The 23006-nt window shown below is 43.4% G+C and overlaps 1 protein-coding gene across 1 annotated transcript in view; it reads left to right on the plus strand.

Moving 5' to 3' along the window:
- The first annotated feature begins 316 nt into the window (after positions 1–316).
- Positions 317–23006, plus strand: part of BRCA1 (BRCA1 DNA repair associated) — a 94945-nt gene continuing 72255 nt past the window's right edge. Inside the window, exons 1-3 of the mRNA XM_032237898.1 lie at positions 317–399; positions 2739–2832; positions 20531–20584. Coding sequence (XP_032093789.1) covers positions 2753–2832; positions 20531–20584 — 134 coding nt within the window. The 5' untranslated portion in view covers positions 317–399; positions 2739–2752. The remainder of the gene's footprint in view (positions 400–2738; positions 2833–20530; positions 20585–23006) is intronic.

Raw genomic sequence — 23006 nt, forward strand, 5'->3', positions numbered from 1 at the left:
AGTCTTAAAAGTTGCCAAGTTTGAAGACCTCTGCCTTAATCACTATACCAAACTGATCCTCCATCGCTTTCATTACATTTGAATAACGCCACATTGTTCGGTTGTCAGAAATTAGTGATGGGATCCTCATATTCGAGCATCGAGGACTGCAACGCCATTCTTTTCCCGGCTTTTCTGGCGTTGCCAATTGATGGGGCTGGTTATGTTGCAGTCATGGGATCCAAAATCTACAAGGTGATTGGTTAGCAGGCGGTTGCCCCGCCCCCCGTATATCAACGGGAGGAAGGCGCGAAAAAAAAAAACCCGCAGAGTAGAAGGCGAAGGGAATAGAAGTCGCTTCTTATGGACGGCAAAGACAGGAGGTCGTACAAAACTTAAGCGAAGGAAACCAGCGTTTAGGTGAGCAATACCTATGTAGCAGTGTGACTCGGCAGTGACGGCAGATTATGTCTGGAGTTTAGATGCGCATTTATTTTTTAAATCTCGGATATTTTAATCAAGAGGCGCTTATTAGTATTATCACTAAAGGAGTTCGGGGAGGATGATACAAGCATCCACTTCATATGATAAAAGACTGGAATAAAGGAGAGATAAATTGTCTTTGTCAGCAGCTAACTTGTCTTTCGACAGAGTCTAAGCTAAGACTCTTCCGTTTTTGTTACTATACTTATTGTATAACCAGGGAAAGGGGAGGGGCGTTGTGTAGTAGTAGTTTATGTAGTAAAGTAACTATTAGCTCTATGTGTGACAGAGAAATCTTTGATTAAAGTTTAGTACTTAAAATAGGGCATTTGTTTCCTGTCCATAAAAAAAGGCTTTACCTACAATATGAAACAAATGGAGGTGGATAGAAAAAGAACAATAGCCAGTAACACCTACTTATAACGATTTCATGAAATTATTTTGGATAGTTTGTGAAATTAGATAGAAGTAATGCTGAAAAATACTTGTGCAATAAATCAAGGATATTCTTAAAGTTTATTTCTTTATCAAAATTTGCCTGGGTGACTTTGGACCAGCCACTTTCAGCCCAACTAACCTCACAGAGTTTTTGTTGGAAAAATAGAAGGAGCCAAAATACTTACCAACATTATGTCTATCTGATTTCACTGACAATCTGAATTATTTGACACTTTGAGTCATTTATAACATAATAAAGGAAGCATATAAATAAAAAAATAAAAAGCCTGCTGGATGATCTTAGACCATTCACTTTTGCTTGTGGCCTTCAAACTCTGGCATGCCAACTCTGTCAAGGAGCTGCTAAGAAGTTGACCCCTGAACTTGAGAGAGACACTATCTTTGCAAAGGGGCTTCTTTGCCCAAAAATGTAAATCAGAAGTAATTCAGGCAAAGAAAAAAAAATCAAGAGTTCAATTTCTTTTTATTGACCCAAAACAAATTGTACACTCGTATGTCATACAGTAAAAAGTAAATTGTTAAATTATAACATTGATTACATGTGAAATTTGAATAATAGAAAACATTGATTCAACATAGATTCAAAAAGTGAATATAAGCCAAATTTATGGCTTATATTATTCTTTCCTAATTGGATATGTATCTTTCTTAAAACTTAAAACTTATATTCAAGAATAATCTCTCTATTGTTTAGTGTTAAAAAGATAAGTTTGTGCAAACCAAAAGAAATTGCCTTGTCTAAGAAGGTATATCTTTTCTAAAGTTAGAATAGAGGCCTAGACCATGTTAAAATTGTTAATACTATCTTTTAAAACAATAATAATGAAGCCTAAGATATCAGGTAACATCCTCAACCCAAGAAGCAGACAATGGCAAACCACTTCAACATCTTTGCAAGAAATCTGCAGGTACTAGTTCAGACAATCTCCAGGTTTCAACAGTGATTCAAAAGCTTACCCACAAATATAGCACTATACATACTTATTGGATTCTGGGCAGTTCGTGTTTCTTTGGTCTTGCTAGCTATTTGGAAATTGATAGACACCTCCATAGATCTTGTGTGGTTTATACAAATTCAAACCTGTTTTTCTAGTCTTTCACTGTTTCCTGATTTTTCTAGATATAAAGCATTTTATTTAATCTGCAAACATGGAAGAATCTGAAACATTCAAAATAATGTTCCATAATATTATGCAGTTTTAATTGCTTAACTCAGAGGTTACAAAAATACAAAAAAAATGACAAGAAATATCTTCCTCTTTTATCCTAGGAGGGAAAAATAACTTAACAAATCATAAATAGTTTAACAATTCTTTTGCTGAAAAACAGATTTGGGGCTTGGTTCTGGTTGTTAATCAATGACTACCTGTAATCTTTCTTCTACCCATAGTTCTGTTAGTTCTGTTATGTAAAGTAAAGTAAGCCAGTCAATCTTTGTCAGCAAGCTTCCAGTAATAGAAACCAAGTATAACAGTTTTTTTCTTTTAACTCTGATTAAACAAGCATAAACCTCTGAGTTTTAAAAATTATGAATGGAAGTACAAATATTAGTTCCTTTATTGCTATTTATCCCAGTGTCAGTATGGGTGTTCCAAATAACAGGACTGGTTAGGAGGTAAGCAAAAGGAGCCAAAGGATTGAAATTGAGGCTCATGGGCAAAACAAGAGTTGTGGTCATGTGATTTTCCATTTAGCATTTGTTTCACCTAATATTCACTTAATATTAGAGATGCCAGTCTTAACTGCAGTTGCTAAAGGAGAAGTACCTGTACTATATTTCAAAATACTACACAAAATTATTTTTTTCTGTTTTCAAGGTATATAATTAGCTATGGATTTGCCTGTTCCAAGTATTGGTGACGTTCATGGACTGCTGCTAGCTTTGCAGAAAAATTTGGAGTGTCCAATCTGGTATGAAAAAAAAAACAGTTTGAATATCAAGATTTTATTAAAAATGTATAATATCTAACAAACTCTGATCTGATACATCTGGATATCAGATAAACAACACAAGGAAGGCTGTTCCAGAAATATAAATTATATACAGTCTTATTTTCACAGTGCCCGTGTTTGTCTATCTATATTATATGTTTAGAAAGTTTCAGGACTTTAGAAAAGAATACATCTTCACAACATATATAAGATGGGAATGTGAGAAAGAGTTATTTCAGATCTTTACTGCTGGGAGGAAAATGTGACTAAGACCTGATTTTTTTAAAAAAATTATTGATTTCTGAGACTTGGCACCATAATCAAAGAGAAACAGTACAATTAGTTATATTTCCTGCCATCACTAAAGTTTCTTGGAGTACTACATAGAATTTCATTTTTCAGGGGGGGGGGATAAGTGATTTTGCATACAAAATAGTTATTCTGGTAGCTATATATATAATATGAATAATAACCATTTGGATAATCTGCATCATATAAATAATGGAAATTTCTAAACTATTTCACATAATTTTTAACAATACAGGTAGATCTTACTTAGTGACTGGTCTTGGGTAGTGACTGTTCAAAGTTATGACAGTAGTGAAAAAATAACTTTGGAACAACACTTAGATTTAAGACTTGCAACATCTCTTTCACAGTCATTTGTTCACATTGTCCTATGCTTGGCCTACTTCCTGAACTGCTTTTCTCCCCAGTTCAATGCTTCCCCAAAAGATGGTAACTACAAGTTAATAAGCCAGTTCTATGACCTAATTAGACTGTTTGCAGCTGCTTCTTGTAAGTGACATGAGTTTAATAGCTTTTAAAATTTCAGCAGTTGTTTGCCACCAAAGTGATAAGAAGTTAGGAACGATGGGCGCATTAGACAAACAGCTGATAATAGCATATTCTTTTTGATTGTATTCCTGCTTACTCCTTTGTAATGCCTTCTTCTCTACTAATTGTAAAGACAAATGTTAATTTCCTACTTGCTAATTACCAGAGCAGTGGGTAATGGGTGGATGGAAGAAAGCTGAAGCAAAATCATAAATTTTATCAGGGTCACTGAATTTCCAATTACTGACTACATAATTGTGATCTCTAAACAAGGACTACCTGTATAATACAAATGTTTAATATTTCCTGTTGATATAAAACCTTGGTGTGAATTGTTCCAAGTTAAGCAATCACACATGATATTAAAATATTATTCTATTAATACGTGGTATATCTTACTTTTTACAGAATAACTTAATGCAATTATTTTTGCAATGTAACATCAAGGGTACTTTGAAGCTTCATTTTTTGTAATTACAAAGTAGCAGCCTTTAGATGGAGCTCTGCAGCCATATTTTTCAGCTAGGTTTTTTTTGTAGAATTTCTTTGAGGAAAAAGCTATTTTGATATGCAATATGTTCAATATTCTGTCTCTTTTGTTAAATTGTTCTTTTTACTTCCATTAACTTTATTCTTTTGTATTATTTGAGACGTTTTGGATGTTCACAATGTAGCTTAAACTAAAATCATAAATATATATGCATGTAATGATTATAAAATGAACACTACTAAAACAACTATGATAAATATAGCTAACACCTCATAAAATATATAAAACCAATCAGTATCAGTAGTTACTGGGAAAAAGTAACAAATTTTCATTTGGTTGCTAAAGGGACAATAATGAAAAACCTAGGCTTCTGTCCTTAGGAGACATTTAATGGCTGAAATGTTACAATCACATTGTCACGGCTCCTTCACTTAATAACCAAGAAAGAAATCACTCAACTCCATGTTTCAGAATTAAGTGTACTTTTACTGATTATAAACGATGAGAAGCGAAGCAAAGCTGGATCTGAGCAAAAGAGCGCGAAAGCAATAGATATCAATACATGACTCATTCCCCTCCCCTTGGTACCCCAGTCCATAGTCCAATCATATATCACCACAACTGTCAGGTAGGAAACATCATCATCATCAGGTTGGAATGCTGGACAGTTGGCCTTGGCGGGAAACTCCCCTCCTTCCACATGCACAAACGAATGGTGAGAACAACTCCCAATTAACAGTCCTCCTGTGCAGATCATTTCCCCCCACCCAAATACCACGCCCTCCCTCCCTCCTCGTTTTAATGGCAGCCGAAAAGCAAGCAGCAAAACAGAGGCTGACATCCGGCCCTCCTCCAGAAAAGGGACGATCACGCCTGCAGAAACGAAAAAACACAGACAAACAAATGAACAACATAACATAGAAGAAAAAGGGAAAGAAAAAAGAAATCAATGGAGGTCAAGTCTTGTCCGGGTAGGCAGAGTAGAATTTACGAAGAAGTCGAGGGGCCCATACATGGGACTTATTGACCCATTCAGCATGAGAGGGAGGAAAATGCTTCCATTCCACAAGATACTGAACACGATTTCTACGTTTTCGAGAGTCCAAAATTTCTTTAATTTCAAAATGTTGCTCACCCTCAACCAGGAGTGGGGCAGGTGGAGCCAGTAAGGGAGTCCGCAACGGAGAAGTGTGTTCCGGCTTTAGGAGGTTAACATGAAACACAGGGTAGACACGGTTAAGATATTTAGGCAGTTTGAGACGTACGGAGACAGGGTTGATGACTTTTATAATCGGGAATGGGCCAACATACTTGGGGCCCAATTTCTTAGACTTTTGAGAGGTCTGAAGAAATTTGGTGGATAAATATACACAATCACCAACTTTATATTTCTTTGGCTTTGCCCTCTTCTTACCTGCCTGTTTCTTGTGTGCCTGATGCGTAGCATCCAGTGCCCGGTAAGCCAAAAGCCACATCTCCCGGAGGCGATCACTCCACTAGAAAAGGGATACTAACTGCGGTTTTTCGCGAGGAATCTCGGGGATAGGCACAAAATGTCCGTACACCACCCTGAAGGGCGTAAATCCCGTGCTGCTGTGAACCGAGTTGTTATATGCTACCTCAGCATGAGGCAACAACTCCACCCAATTATCTTGCTGGTAATTGATGAAACAACGGAGATATTGTTCCAGTACAGAATTAGTCCTCTCACAGGCACTGTTAGTTTGAGGATGGTGGGTGGAACTTAAGCCCTGGGCAGAGCCAATTAACTTCAGAAACTTCTTCCAAAACAAGGAGGTGAATTGGACTCCTCTATCTGAGATGATACGGTCTGGCACCCCATGCAGACGATAAATATGCGCAATAAACAATTTAGCCAGGGATTTAGCGGACGGGATCTTGGAACAAGGAACAAAATGAACTTGTTTGGAGAACAAGTCAGTAACAACCCAAATGACTGTATTTCCTTGACTTTCTAGCAATTTAACAATGAAGTCCATGGAGATCTCCTTCCACGGTGCCTCAGGGCGGGCTACCACCTGGAGCAACCCTTGAGGCTTCCCTGGTGGACGCTTTGCTGCAGCACAAGTGGGGCAACTAGCCACATAAGATTCAATGTCTTTTTTCAATGAGGGCCACCAAAATTGCCTCTTGACAAGATGTAGGATTTTCAGAAAACCAAAGTGACCGGCTATGTGAGAGTCATGAGCACGCTGAAGGACCATGGCTCTAATGGTTGCGGGAATGTACAATTTAGCCCCAATCCAAGCTAGGCCATCCTTCATGGTGAATTCATCCGTATGTTGGCAGAACCAGTCATCATCTGCAAGAGCTCCTTTGAGCTTTGTAACAAGGTCATGTATGACTTTCAAATTGGAATTGGCCTGGCTTCTGGTGACAACAGGAATGGCCAGGCTTCTCCTTGGCATGACAGGTTGGACAACACTCAGCTTTGAACTGTTATATTGAGGAAGTCTGGACAAAGCATCAGCCATAAAGTTCATTCCTCCTGGGATATATTTCAAAGTGAAATTAAATCTATTGTTGTGCCCATCGCATTTGTTTAGGAGATAGTTTCCTGGGGGTTTTTCAACGCTTCCAAGTTTTTGTGATCAGTCCATACCTCAAAAGGGTGTTTTGTCCCTTCCAAAAAATGACGCCAGGTCATTAAAGCCTACTGGACAGCAAAAGCTTCTTTTTCCCAAATAGCCCATCGCCTCTCTTTCTGTAAGCTTACGAGAGGTATAAGCGCAGGTTTGTAACTTCCCTTGTGTATTCGCCTCCACTGCAATATCACTAGCATCCGCTTGAACCACAAAAGATGCACCCATGTCCGGGTGTTTGAGGACTGGTTCAGCTGCAAACAGACGTTTTAATTTCTTGAAGGCAGCCTGACATTCCATAGTCCAATTCAAGGGTTTACTCGGTCTGGGTTTGCCCTCCCCCTTTGATTTCAGGAGGTTTGTAATTGGCAGGGCAATCTTGGCAAAAGAAGGAATAAATTGACGATAGAAATTGGCAAAACCTAAGAAGCTTTGTAACTGATTATGTGTGCGGGTGGCTGCCCATTCGGTGACCGCTTTTATTTTTGCTGGGTCCATTTCTGTCCTCTTGTGGGAGATGCGATACCCCAGGTAGTCCACCTTTTCCTGATGAAATTCGCATTTGGACAATTTAGCATACAGTTCTGCGCGAAGTTTCTTGAGCACAACGTGAACCAGTTTCACGTGTTCTTCACGTGTTTCCGTGTAAATAAGGATATCATCCAAATAGACCATCACGCCTTTGTAAAGGTGGTCATGTAAAACCTCATTAATTAATTGCATGAAAACAGCTAGCGCCCTCTGCAGTCCAAACGGCATAACTCAAAATTGGAAACAGCCAAGAGGGCAATTAAACATAGTTTTCCACTCATCCCCTTCCTTAATTCTGACTTGATAGTAGGCCTCTAGCAGAATTAACTTTGTGAAAATGTTCCCCTTCCCCAATTGGGCAAGCATGACCTTCATCAGTGGTAAAGGGTAGACATTTTGGGCACAAATTCTGTTAAGGTTTTTAAAATTCACACAGAGACGAAAGGAGCCATCTTTCTTTTCTCTGAACAAGACTTCTCTGGAGCAGCCACTTGGGCCTAGCAGGTGGTTGTTGTTGTTGTTGTTATTATTATTATTATTATTATACAATTGTATCACAGCAGCCAGTTGTTTCGCCAGATTTGGCATTGGTTACTAGTCGGGCCCCATCTAGGGGCCTACGACGTTGTAACGTATTTTCGTAATATGCGTGCAGATCCAAGCAGTGCGGCTTTTTGCATTTGACTGATGGTGATTTTGTCAATTTTTAACTGTTTTAAATGTAATTCCAGTGCTTTTGGAATAGCACCCAGTGTGCTAATTACCACTGGAATTACCACTGCTGGTTTGTGCCATAGTCGTTGAATTTCAATTTTTAAGTCCTGGTATTTTGCGATTTTTTCATGTTCCTTCTCAGCGACCCTGCTATCACCTGGTATTGCGATGTCTATGATTGTGACCTTATTTTTCTCAACCAGTGTGATGTCTGGTGTATTATGCGCCAGTATTTTGTCTGTTTGTATGCGAAAATCCCACAAGATCTTGACCATCTGATTTTCGGTGACTTTTTCAAGCTGATGGTCCCACCAGTTTGTTGCTGTTTTAATATTATAATTTTTGCATAAATTCCAATGGATCATTTGTGCTACTGAATTGTGCCGCAATTTATAATCAGTCTGTGCGATTTTTTTACAGCAGCTGAGTATGTGACCAACAGTTTCATCAGCTTATTTGCAAAGTCTGCATTTGGCATTATCAGAAGATTTTTCGATTTTGGCCTTAATGGCATTTGTGCGGATAGCTTGTTCTTGCGCAGCCAGGATTAGTGACTCTGTTTCTTTCTTTAATGTACCTGTTGTTAACCATAACCAAGTTTGTTCACTGTCCACTTTATCTTTTATTTTTTCCAGAAATTGGCCATGCAGATTCCTGTTTTTCTGGTTTTTCACTTTTGGTGTCACCATTCACATTAAGACTTTGATAAAAACGCCGTTGGTCTGATCGAAATTGCTGATTTTGTTTATATTGGATGATTCGTGCCTCATATCTTTCAATTTTTCTAGCTGTTGCTGTTATCTGCTGTTTTACAATCTCTACAGCTTCATTGATGTTTCTTGTATCCAATCTATATCTTCTGATTAGCTGATCTATGATTTTGTTGTTTTTAAGCTGTTGCTCATGCATGTTCTTTAAGTTACTAGCATCTGCTCTTAATTTTTTGATTTTTTGTTCTAAACGGATTTTCCACTTTGGCTTTGATGCTTTTTCTGTTGTGTGACTAGGTACTTTAATTTTAATGCCTAGTTCATTAGTGACTATTACAGCTGCGCTGTACATTAACTGGTTTGTTTCCAAGATGGATTCCGGTTCAATTGTTGAAAACACTGCATTAACCATTTTCATGATAGGGGCCAAAATGTTCTTAGGCACAGTTTTTAGTGATGGTAAACGTTGCCTTTCCTCATTAAGCAGAAAACGCTCCATGATCTTATCCTTCAATTCTTTTTGTTTTTGAGTTAGTTCATCAGTTGGTTCAATGGTAACTGGTTCTAGTGGTGGTGATGTTATTTCCTCCCCGAGAGCTTCTTCTGGGAGTTCTACTATAATGTCTTTAGTTGTGTCTTGAATATCAGTTATTTCCGCTTGTGATATTGTTTTTTGGGTTTTGCAATTTGCCTGAATTTCCTCATGTTCAACTTCACTAAACACTTTATTCCGTATAATAAATTGCCTTTGATCTGCTAGTCGTTGTTCACTAACATTTGAATCTGAATATTGTTGTTTCCATAATTCATACATTCGCTTTAAATATCCTCTTTTTTCTGGCTCTGAGTTGTAGTAACAGGCCATTATGGCACGGTTTTCAACTGCACTATATTTTTGTCGTTTTGTTGGCTGGCCCACTTGTCGACGGATGTCCAGGGACCCCAACATCCGCCGCGGCCCTTGTTAACCCGCGTGACGACCGATGCGGTATGGAATTCTTATTTGTTTTTTTCACCATATTGTATGGGTTGGCGGGGTTTTTTTTACGGGACCAGATGCCAACCTGACCCCAACCGTCCTCCTTTCTCATCCGGGCTTGGGACCGGCAACGGCGGAGTTGTTGTTGTTGTTGTTGTTGTTATTATTATTATTATTATTTATTAGTTTTGTATGCCGCCCACTCTCGGAAGACTCAGGGCGGCTTACAATAAAAAGGGAGGGGGATATAAAAAATAAAACAACAGTTTAAAATTGCAACAACATTCATAACTTAGAATGGGGTTGGATAATTCAACAGCCCCAGGGCTGCCGGAACAGCCAGGTCTTGGTCGCTTTACGGAAGGCCGGAAGGGTAGTAAGGGTCTGGATCTCAATGGGGAGATTGTTCCAGAGGGCTGGAGCAGCTACAGAGAAGGCCCTCCCCCGGGGGTTGCCAGCTGACATTGACCGGCCGGTGGAATCCGGAGGAGGCCTAGTCTGTGCGATCTAATAGGTCTGTAGGAGGTAATTGGCAGGAGGCGGTCTCTCAGGTACCCAGGTCCGATGCCATGTAGGGCTTTAAAAGTAGTGACTAGCACTTTGAAGCGTGTCCAGAGACCAATGGGAAGCCAGTGCAGCTCGCGGAGGATAGGTGTAACGTGGGTGTACCTCGGTGCACCCACAATCGCTCGCGCAGCTGCATTCTGGACTAACTGGAGTCTTCGAACACTCTTCAAGGGCAGCCCCATGTAGAGCGTGTTACAGTAATCCAGTCTTGAGGTGACGAGGGCATGAGTGACTATCCGAAGGGCCTCCCGGTCCAGATAGGGTTGCAATTGGTGCACCAGGCGAACCTGGACAAAGCCCCCCCCCTGGTCACAGCCGACAAGTGATGTTCTAAAGTCAGCTGTGGATCCAGGAGGACTCCCAAATTGCGAGCCCTCCCTGAGGGGCGTATAATTTCACCCCCCCAGGCTAAGAGAAGGAATAGCTGGACCATCCTTGGGGGAGAGCATCAATAGCCACTCAGTCTTGTCAGGATTGAGTGCAAGCTTGTTCGCTCCCATCCAGACCCTGACAGCCTCCAGGCACTGGCACATCACTTCTACCGCTTCACTTAGTTGGCACGGGGCGGACAGATACAATTGTGTATCGTCCACATATTGATGGTATTTAATCCTGTGCCGGCGTATGATCTCACCCAGCGGCTTCATGTAGATGTTAGATAGGAGGGGGGACAGGACCGAACCCTGCGGCACCCCATAATTGAGGGGCCTAGGGGTCGATCTCTCCCCTCCGACCCACACCGACTGCGACCTGTCCGAGAGGTAGGAGGAGAACCACCGAAGAATGGTGCCTCCCATTCCCGCAACTGTTGCAGAAGGATACCATGGTCGATGGTATCGAAGGCCGCTGAGAGGTCAAGGAGCACTAGGATAGAGGAGTGACCCCTATCCCTGGCTTGCCAGAGATCATCGATCAGTGCGACCAAAGCAGTTTCCATGCTGTAACCAGGCCTGAAACCGGACTGAAAGGAATCCAGATAATCGGTTTCATCCAAGGACCGCCGGAGTTGAAAGGCCACCACTTTCTCAACAACCTTCCCTACAAAGGGGAGGTTGGAGACTGGATGATAGTTACTCAAAATGGCTGGATCCAGAGAAGGTTTCTCAGGAGGGGTCTCACCACCGCATCCATTAGGAGGAGCGGGAAGGATCCCTCCCGGAGAGAGGTGTTAACTATTGTCTGGATCCAGCCATGTGTCACCTCCCTGATGGTCGAGACCAGCCAGGAGGGGCACGGGTCCAGTATACAGGTGGAGGCACTCACCGCTCCCATGGCCTTGTCCACTTCTTCAGGAGTGACAAGTTGAAACTTGCTCCATAAAATCCGCTCAAGATCTTCCCCTGGTACCTCAGCTGGTACTGTGCAATTGGAGTACTGTCCAATTCCGAGCCACTTTATCCGTTAGAAACTGAACACATTCCTCAGCTCTACCCTGTAAAGGGTCGACGGCATCCCTCCCTTTCAGGAGGGAGCGGGTTATTCTAAACAAGGCGGCTGGGCGTGATTCAGCGGATGCAATAAGAGCAGCAAAATGCGCACATTTCGCCGCCCGTATTGCCACGAGATAGGTCCTGATATAGGCTCTCATCAGTGCTCGGTCTGATTCAGAGTTAATGGCCCTCCAGCAGCGCTCTAGGCGTCTCTTTTGGCGCTTCATCTCCCGGAGTTCCTCAGTGAACCAAGGAGCCCTCCAGGATCCGCTACCTCGGAGAGGCCGCAAAGGCACAATCCGGTTTAGAGCCCCTGCCGCCGCTGTATTCCAAGCAGCAACTAAGGACTCTACCGGACTGTGGACGAGAGTGTCAGGTATTTCTCCAAGCGCTGTCTGAAATCCCATAGGGTCCATCAGGCGCCTGGGGCGGAACCACCTAATCGGTTCCTCCTTCCTACAGTGGGGAATTGGTTTCCGGAAGTCAAGCCTCAGTAGGAAGTGATCAGACCATGACAAGGGCAAGATCTTAATAGCCCTCAAATCTAGATCACATCTCCACTGCTCCGAGAGGAATACGAGGTCAAGTGTGTGACCCACTGAGTGAGTCGGACCCCGGATTACTTGGGTCAAGTCCATGGCTGTCATGGAAGCCATGAACTCCTGCGCCCCATCAGAGTGTTCACTGAGCGAAGGCAGGTTGAAATCCCCCAGCACCATAAGCCTGGGGAACTCTACCGCCAGCTCAGCTACTGACTCGAGGAGCGAGGGGACGGCTGTTGCAACGTTGTTGGGAGGAAGGTACGTTAACAACAAGCCCACTTGACCCTCAAGATCCAACTTCACCAACAAGGACTCACACCCAACAAGCTCTGGAGCAGGGATCCTACGAGGAACTAATGACCCTCGGATGATGACAGCCACTCCCCCACCCCTTATCTGGGGTCGCAGCTGATGAAGCACCTGAAACCCTTCTGGGCACATTTCAGTGAGGGGGACTCCTCCCTCTGGGCCCAGCCAGGTTTCAGTAATACATGCCAGGTCTGCCCCCCTTGTCTAATATTAGGTCCCGGACGAGGGGAGCCTTGTGAACCACAGACCTGGCATTTAGCAACAACAGCCTGAGACTAGGGCCCTGACCACTCTCGCCATCTGGTCCTGGAGTGGAACTAACAGGGCCAGAAGGAGGGATCGCTGTGACGTAGCAGACCCTCCTTCCCCGGTAATGGCTAGCCCTGAAGTTCCCATCGTACCTGCCCCTTCCCATCATGACCGTAATGTTCCCGCCCACTCCCGCACCCGTAGACCCCATTTCCCCTCCCATAGCCTCCACTGTCTCCGGCAGGCCATTTATCTCAATCAATCTAGGACGGGAGGTAGGCCTGAGCCCCCTACCACTTCTGCAATAGCACTCAGTGGAGGAGGCACCCGGCTGTTCTCCCAGTCCTCTCATGCATACACAGTCACTCACTCATACAGTCCCCACATAAGTCAATTAAAAAAATTACAGGATACAATGACAATAAAATTAATAAAAGTGGGTACAAACATCAACCATCCATCACATACATACCACATACAATGAATCCCCTTTGCAAATTTTTGTCAATGAATTTTCTTAATTCGTCCATTTCCCTAGGGGTCATTGAATAAATTTGGGGCTTAGGGAGTTTTACTCCAGGTAGAATATCAATGCTGCAATCCATGGGCCTGTGAGAGGGCAACTTATCAGAAGATTTCTCATTGAAAACATCTTTCAGGCCCCAGTATTCTCTTGGGATTTTCTCCTCCCTTTCAATTTTTTTCTGCCCTCTGGCTGCTAGTTTGGGGCCTGTCTCATTAGGTTCTGGACCCCCCTCCTCCCCTTCAGGGGGTGTAGTAGACCGAATGCATAACCAACCTTTCGTCCAATTTATGCAGGGATTCCATTTACGTAGCCAGGGTAATCCCAATATAAGGGGTCGGTTCATCCCTGGAGCTACAATAAAACTTATCATTTCTTGGTGGGTTCCCATCCACATCTCAATAGGTTTAGTAACAAAATGAGCAGGGCTTCCTCCTTCAGTAGAGCCATCTAATTGGCAAAATGCAATTAGGATTTTCAAAGTTTTTATTCTTAATCCCAATTTTTCTACTATTTCTGGGCTCATAATGCATCGTGAACAACCGGAATCCAAAAGAGCTAGAATTTTCTCTTGCGTGCCAGAAGAGGGCACTCTAAGCTCAACTGGGACGGTCATGGGCCCCAAATGGGAACTTACCCAGCATTCCGCCTCATCAGAGTCACTGTCATTGGATGAGCTGGGTGTTTTGTTTGGTTCCACCACAAAACCGCGATGCCCTTATCCGCGCCGACATAAGTGCGGAGGCAAATCTGCGGCGTCCGAAGCACTAAGAAAAAAACGACCCTACCGCCGCACCAACAGCGCGGTGACAGAAGGGCGTTCTACATGCTTCGTTCTTTGCCTCCAAAGGTAGCCCTCCTCCTCCAGCTGACAGCGGCAGCGGGCACGGGGCAAAGCGGGCTGCCCAGCAGCAGCAGCCCACGGGAAGGGTCCAGCTCAGCCGCAGGGGGCAGCAGGAAGCGGAGGAGGACGCGGCGGCGGCTGAGGCTCTCCCGGGCCAGCGAAGCGGGCTTGCCCGGCGGAGGCAGGCTGCCCTCTTCCTCAACAACATCTCCTTGGACGGGCGGCCTCCGCCGCCGGCGCCTCCCCCGGAGGAAGAGGCAGGGCGGGTGGCGGCGGCGGCTGAGGCTCTCCCGGGGCCGGCGAAGCGGGCTTGCCCGGTGGCGGCGGCCGCCCATCCAAGGAGATGTTGTTGAGGAAGAAGAGGGCGGCCTGCCTCTGCCGGGCAAGCCCGCTTCGCCGGCCCCGGGAGAGCCTCAGCCGCCGCCGCTGCTGCGTCCTCCGCCAGCGTCGGCGGCCCTGCTTGGGCCCCCCGCGGGCTTCCTTCTGCCCCCCGTGGCTGTGCTGGACCCTTCCCGCAGGCTGCTGCTGCTGGGCAGCCCGCTTTGCCCCGTGCCCGCTGTCAGCTGGAGGAGGAGGGCTACCTTTGGAGGCAAAGAACGCCCTTCTGTCACTGCGCTGTTGTCCCCGCGGTGATGACGTGCGGTGATGATGTCGCGACTTTAGCGACGCGATTTAATCTCCGCTATTTTGCGTAGCGCGGTTTTGTCGTGCCACGGTTTTGTTTTCTCCTTCGGGTTGAAACGCCGAGAAGGTTCCTCCCCTGTTAAGGCTGGTTCCTTCCTTCTGCTGGAAGGTTTCTCTAGCTTTTTCTCTTTCCGAGGGGGTGGGGCACTTTGGCTGATCTTGACTCGGCAGTTTATGGCCCGATGCCCCTCCTTCCCACAGCGGAAGCACACGGGAGGCTTGGCTTTGCCTGTAAATCCACCCTTCCCCCCCTTTCAGCATTCTTGGGAGGGCGGTTTTGACAGGGGGAGGGGATTCCTCACTCTCCTCTTCTCCTTTGTAATAGTCTGGCTAGGTCAATTTCCACGTCAGCGGCTGCCTCATACCAGGGCTGCAATTTTCGGGGGGGGTGTGTCAGAACTCAGCCACTGATCTTTTCCCCTGTCTAAGAGTTGTAAATTTAATTCTTGCTCTGCGCTCAGTGATCATCAAAAGGTCATCAAGGTCATCAAAACGCTTTCTCAAAGCTGCCATAAATCTGTTAAAGTCTCTTAAAAGAGGGGAGTCATTATGTAGCCCTACCATCCAGTCTTCTGCTTTTTTCTCCAAAGCCATTAACACAATTCTCATTTTAGCTTCATCAGACCCCAGATCTTGGCCATACATCTGCATATAATTCCACATCTGAATTAGAAATAACCCGAGTTCTTTAGGGTCTCCCCTGTATTTCACACTTAAAGGAGAGACTTTAGCCATTCAGCATCTGTGAGGGGCCCCCCTGCTCTTGGAATGTCTCTAGCCGCAGGGATTGGGGTCGGCGCTGGGACATCTTGTGCAATTCCCCCTTCGGCCCCCCCAGCCTCTCTCAAACTAGGCAAAGTATACCTTCTCTCTGTTTCCTCCTCAAGTCCTCTGTCCATACCACTCTCTCGAGTCCAGCGCTTTTCTCACGCTCCTTGGAGAAGTTTCATGGCTTGGGACATCATGAGATTTTCCTCTTCAGGGCCTCGCCAGTCAGCTGCTGGTTTTCTTGGTCTCCTCACTGTAATCCCAGTTAACGGTTCTTCAGATTCCTCTTTTTGTCCCACTCCCCAAGTCCACCTGGGTCGAACAGATTGTTCCTCTACTTGCAGGTCGGCCAACATTTCCGTCACCGAAGGAACTGCAGCCACTCCCATGTCTTCCTCTTTTTAAAAAATAATAATTGTTTTTGTTACATAAACAACACATGCCCACAACAGTGGGGAAAAAAATCAAAACAAAAAAGAACAAAAAACAAGACAGAGAAAAAAAAAACACACACACAAGTATATGTTATAAAAAAGTATATCAGTTGGTTACAACAAGTTTTTGTGCATCTCTTCCATTAATTCATATTAATTCAAATATCTTAACTCAAATGTTTGCCATATTAACATCATCATACCTCCACTTTTAGTTGACTACAGTTGTTTAAACATCCTTCATCCTTAACTATACCAAAGATTTAATCCATAACCACATGCTAGCAGTTCATTTACTTGTTTATAAAATCCTCCATTAACATCAAATCCTCATATCCTGTTTTAGCTAAACATCCATAATATTTAATACCAAAAATTCCATCCTCCATGTATATAATTTATTATCATTCTCCTTTCTTTATTTAATTATATCGTATATCATAGCATTTTCCCCATATTAGTTAAGATTTAACTGTATATAGTTTTATTTTATTTTTTTATAGTAATAATTATTGTGATTAATAACCTTTATATATAGTCCAAGGATATTTCTAACCTTCCCTTCTCATATCCAATTATTATTTATCATAGCAACTCAACATTATATACATTACTATCATTATCAATTATTATTCAACTATATCTATTACAAATGAATTTAACTAGGTTTAGCTAGTTTTAAATTGTACTCTTCCATCTATCAGCCTGTGTCTCTCCAGTAACAGAACCTCCTTAATCCTGTTGCCATTCATGGGTCGAATTCTCCAAACATCTTTATGAGCAAGTCCATACAAAAAAATCTTTGCACCTTTTTGCTTATGGTGCCTCTCATATAATGCTGCCGTCCTCCGTTTATTTCCTTTATCAGCTTGTCTTTAATTCTCAGTGGTGGTATCAAAAGTTTTGCAGATGGTATTTCATAAAGTATAAATTCTTTAATGCTTCTCACTCCTCCTGCGCCCTGTCTTTCGAAGTAAATCTTCTGTGTGGCTGCTCCCCCTTCAGACATTCCATCTTTTTCTCCCTCAGAGGTAAACCAGTTGCCCCGAATATCAGCAAATTGAAAATTTTTATCTTTGACATCGTTAGTTTGTGTTTGAAGAACATTCAAATGTTCAACGTTCTCATTTTTTCTCTCATATTTTGTTGCTAGGAACAGCAGATAATCCAGTTTCCTCTCAATTCTATCATGTGTGGCAGATAATCTTTGTAGTGCCGAAGAAATCATTTGAATAGAGGCTTGAATAGACGCAATATTTGTACGCAGTTAGTATTTTTTCTTTAGGAACTCTGAGGTATTTGCAAGTAAAAACAAGCTGGGAACTGTACAATCTTATCTGATCTTAGACCAATCCAGCCAAGCAATAAAAGTGTCAAGTTGTAAGGAGCCAAATTATAGTGAATTGGTTTACAGCCCCACTTGCAGAGGATCAGAGGAGATGTTGGAGTAATCTATCCTTTGTCCATGTAAATAGCATTTAAGACATTTAAAAAATAGGGTAACCACTGTCCATCAACCAATAAAGAGATCGAAATCGCCGTTAGATTCTTCTGTTCTTTAATTTAAACTAGCTTGAATTTTTAGGCGGACTGTCTTTCTCTGAGTAATAAAATCACCTTACCAGCTGGAAACACGCCATTCTTTGGAGCTATCTGCAGTTTCAGTTAGCCTTATGGCTAATCCGGAAGTCACTGGCAAAGGAGGTTAAATTCCAAGCCCCCCAGAGACTTTGTGAACGTCTCTGGGGCCACTGAATCTCATCCCACCTTTCACTGTCTCTCCGGGACAGCTTGGGTCCAAAAAGGAACCATCCAAGTGCTTCGGAATAGGGGAATTTCAGGAATAGCCTGAAAATCCGTCTTCTCACTGCTAAGTCCCGCCTTCTTCCCCATGTCTTCCTCTTGATCACTGCCATGGAGGGACATTTTTCAGCGTTGGGTGCACCCCCCTCGGAAGGTTTTGCTCCGGGATGGGTGCGAAGTGAGATCCAGCTTAATGTCATGGCTCCTTCACTTAATAACCAAGAAAGAAACCACTCAACTCCATGTTTCAGAATTAAGTGTACTTTTACTGATTATAAACAATGAGAAGCAAAGCAAAGCTGGATCTGAGCAAAAGAGTGCGAAAGCAATAGATATCAATACATGACTCATTCCCCTCCCCTTGGTACCCCAGTCCATAGTCCAATCATATATCACCACAACTGTCAGGTGGGAAACATCTTCAAACATCATCATCAGGTTGGAATGCTGGACAGTTGGCCTTGGCGGGAAACTCCCCTCCTTCCACATGTGCAAACAAATGGTGAGAACAACTCCCAATTAACAGTCCTCCTGTACAGATCATTTCCCCTCACTCAAATACTATGCCCTCCCTCCCCGTTTCAATGGCAGCCGAAAAGCAAACAGCAAAACAGAGGCTGACACACATTGTTATTGATTTACTACCAGCCACTTTTAAGTTTTCATTAATTCAACATAATTAGAGAAATAAAATTTCTACTCTTCTCTAAAGTTACTGATATTCCAATTGAGACAGAATTCAAAATGCTATGAGAAATTATAACTGTATATTGGCTTCCAGGACAGCCCAGCCAGTGGATGGGTGAGCAGGCTACTCTTTTTCTCTCAGGCCTTCCACCTGGAAGACCCCACAGAAGCTGGGCCTGAAAGGCAGTCTCACCTTGCTGTGTGTGTCCCCTCCACCCAGGTGCCCTTTGGATAAGCGCAGCAAATCTTGAGCTGATCTTCCTTCCCTGCTGTCAAACTTACCTTCCAACCCATGGCGCTCTCACCATTCTCACAATAGCAGCCCATGCTACACTGAAGCATGCCAGTAGGCAAGGGAGAAGCGGCTGGGAGAGGGGCAATGCGGGCGGTGTAGCCTCGTGCTCCCTAGTCCCCGACCCCCACCCTCCCCAAGCAGGCAAGACCCAGTAGCTGAGGAGAATACAAGTAGGAGTCTACCTCTGCCACCAACCCTGGGAGGAAGGTAAGGTTGTGGAATGAAGAAAGCAGTCTTGGGGGAAGAAGTGGAGAGAGTGAGTAAGGGGCCTCTGAAGGAGGTTAAACAGGGCAGAGGTAAGCAAGCCGATGCGGGAAAGAGTGAGACCCCGGTAGAAACCTGTGGGAACAAGCAGGGGAGTGTGGGGGAGATGTTCCTTTAGAAAGGCAGGACCTAGAAGGATGAGCAGGCAGCATGCTGGTGGAGGTCCTGGGAAAGGCCTTAGCCAGGGACTGGTGTGTCCTGGAGGCGAAGGGCGAGTGGGTGGCATGCAGGTAGAAGGATGGTGAGAGCCAGGCCCAAAAAGTGACTGGGCCTCGCCAAATCCACCCCGAGGTAGCCCTTTACCCGACCGCCTTACCTTTGTGGACAGCCACGGTGAGCAGAGCAGGCAGGGTGTGGAGATCAGTTGGGCCACATGGTAGGCTACGGCAAAGGCAGGCAAGTGGGCGAGGCGTGGAGATCAGCTGGGCCGTGTGGTCTGAGTTAGTGAAGGAGCCAAAGAGTTGCTGGGCACAGGGGTGACTCTAATCACTGATGCAACAGCCAGTGGTGTGATTAGCCAGTTCTCCAAACTGCACAAAATCTTAACAACTGGTTTACGTAAACCGGTCCAAATCAGCTGAAGCCCACCTCTGATCATATTCAAATAAGAGATCCGTCATATATTCATGCAGGATTGCTACATTGGCAGGTTTATTTTTTATTCCTTTTCCAATTATTCGTAGCACGGAATTTTCCTTCTTTTTTCAGCTGTTTTCAACACATCAGGTTGAATTTTTATTGAGATATTTATCACAATTCCAAGATTCCGTACTTGCTTAATCAGTGTCAGTTCACAATCACATACATGTATAATCTAATAAACATTATTTTGTGTTTATTTACATAGAGCTATTCATGCTATTTTAAAGCTTGTTTATTCTATTTAGAGATATTTTGGAACTCTATAATTGTTTTTGTCAAAAACTTACCTAAATGAGAAATTTCAACTAAGTGATGTATGAATATGGAGAAGTCACTCCAATTTTGCCCAAACAGCTGGTTTTTTTTAACACTGATATTCTTGCTAATTATTTGTTGTCATGGTAGCAAGTACTTCATATTGTATCAGGCATTATGCTTCATACCACCCTATTGTTTCTTTTGCCTTTCCTCTCTGCATAGCTAATTTGATTAGATGGTTAGCTAACAAAAGCACCACAATATAAAAACCTCTTCTCTACAAGGTGGTATGCCGGGTTTATAGACCACTGAAGCACAATTTTCATATCTTAAAAATTAGTTTTAGTTTACAAAGGCTTATGTCAGAATAAATCTATTATACTGCAAGATTAGAGTATGTGTAATTACTATAATATGCTAGAATGGCTACTTTACTAGCATTCTTAGAATTACAATATGTTGAAGATACTTTGTTTGACATGCATAGCTTTGATGTTTTATATCTTTCTTTCAGTCTGGAGGTGATGAAAGAGCCAGCGTCAACAAACTGTGGTCATACCTATTGCAGGTAAGACTCCTCAATTATCAAAGCTTGAACATATCCGCTAATTGATTGATGGTGATGAGCGTTGTTGTCTCATGCATCTGAAGGACATGTGACACTGAAGGATGATGTTAGGATGTCAATTGTTCATTCTCAGGATTTATAGACCTTTTCATGTAGAAATTTCAGATAATTTCTTCTTGAGGGACAAGGAAGCTATAAACTACATGGGTGTGCAGGCATTTAAAATATAAAATAGTTATAATTACCTCTGTCCAGATTGAAAGGCTGAGTCTCCAATATTCATGCTGAATATGTTTCATAACCATATACCATACCACCAGCTGAATTTCCTGTTTCTGTGGGCCTTATTCCCCCCCCCCCCAGAGTTGAACTCTCATATCCAAAGTTCTGCCTGCTGCAGACATAAAAGTCATTACTTAAAATGTAGGATATTCCAATTTAGAATACAATAGAATAACAGAGTTAGAAGGGACCTTGGAAGTCTTTTAGTCCAACCCACTGCTTAGGCAGGAAACTCTATACACCCTGCCTTGCTTTGTTTTACACCCCCCCCCCACTTGCTTCGTTCTTTGCCAGTTCCTCTCCTTGCTCGTAACAGAGCAGGAGGCTGAGCAATGCACTGGTGTGGCGCTCACAAAGTGAGGTGAGGGTTGGAGGACGAAGCAAGGCAGGCCATGCCCTCCACCAGCTTAGCTGAGTGTCCCGCAGCCAGACCATCAACATCTGCCTGGCCTTGCAGCGGCTCCAGCAGCCCCATCCAGGACCCTATGTGCGTCACTCAGTTTCTTGCTTCTTTGTGGCTGCAAAAAGATAAAAGTGAGCCAACTGCCACACAGGGTTCTGGCTGTGGCACAGGTTTTGCACAGGTTTTGTCTGGAAGAGTGGAGAGAAGAAAGAGGGAAAGAGGCCGAGTGATAAGTACTCTGCCAGCCAGGCACTGATGGGCTGCCATTGCCACCACAGTGAGACAGAGAGAAAGAGAGAGAGCAAGAGAGCGATACAATCCTGTGTGTGTGTGTGTGTGTGTGTGTGTGTGCATGCACGCTTCACTGCCTGGCTGATCGGGCACTTCTCACTCATCTGCTTTTTCTCTTCTTCCTGCTCTTCCTCCTTCAGGGGAAAAGCTGCACTTTTTGCCCATTGCAGCACAGTGCAAGGGATTTACTTTGACAGGGTGGGGCTTGGAGGATGGTCCATCCCATTCATGGCGTGGTGGAGAAGGTGGAAGGTAATCCCCAGACCAGCCTGATGGGGGTGGAGTGGAAAACTGAGCAGCACTGAAAGCAGCTGACACCCCTGAGCTAATAGATTCCAATGCTGGCTCATTTAGTTAAAATTACTATAGCAGTTAAGTCCAAGTATAATATGAGACAGGAGTAGTGAATTTCTAGATATGGCAGTAGGATTAATATACATGTGTTGAATCTTTTTTAAATACAAAAACACCTCTAAGCTGAAATTTAGTAGTTGCACTGTCAAATTTTAGAGGTGCCGTTTGAGATAGTATGATGGTAATAGAAATTATTCTAGAAGCCTTGATGTGTCCCTTAGGTTGCTGCCCCTCTTACATTATATATTGTGCATCAGTGCTTAAGGAGGACATTTTTAATCCTATTCTCTATTACCACATTATGCTATTTAAATTGTAGAATAGTGTTAGATTACCCTCTAATTTAATTTGATTTTATTTAATTTATTAGATTGGTATGCTGCATAACTCTTAGTGAGTGTGTAACTCATAAGAAAAAAAAATTGGGGAAAAAAGAAAAAAACATTAAAAAATGGCAAAGATGAGAAGAAGTGAACATAATAAAAGCAATCAACAAGCTCACACTATCTACAGTCGGGGTGTGAAACTTGCAGCCTGCGGGCCACATGCATCATCTGCAGGACACGCCCATCCCAGCTCCGTGAAGGGTAAAAACTGTGAAATGTCATGTGACAACAACACATGATGCAGTGAGTTTGACACCCATGATCTACAAGGACTTCACTCACCCTTGCCAAAGTGATATAAATAAAATTCTCTCATAGACATCAAGCTGCAAAATGCATTTTACTTTTACCTTTACCTTGCCTTACTTTACTGGTTATGTTTGATAATAATAAGAGAATGATAGTGATTTTCACCTTGGATATTGTACCGATTTCTGCTAGCATGGTGCTAGCGTGAACCTATACATTTTTCCTCTCTTTTTCTTGTCCCGTCCCTTTCCTCCCACCCTTCTCCCACCTGTATGTAATACAAATGCACACTTTTTCCCCTTTGAAAAGAAAGGAGAGACGGAGCTTCCGGTTGAGCGGGGCCTGAGGGGGTAGTTGTTTTTAACAATTCCGGATTCTTGGCTGCGTTAAACTGTCTAAACAGTATCCATCAACTGTTTGGCAGTTTGATTACCTCTTCTCCGGGCAAAGAAGGCGA

The sequence above is a fragment of the Thamnophis elegans genome, chromosome Z, assembly GCF_009769535.1.
Source record: "Thamnophis elegans isolate rThaEle1 chromosome Z, rThaEle1.pri, whole genome shotgun sequence".
Taxonomy (NCBI): domain Eukaryota; kingdom Metazoa; phylum Chordata; class Lepidosauria; order Squamata; family Colubridae; genus Thamnophis; species Thamnophis elegans.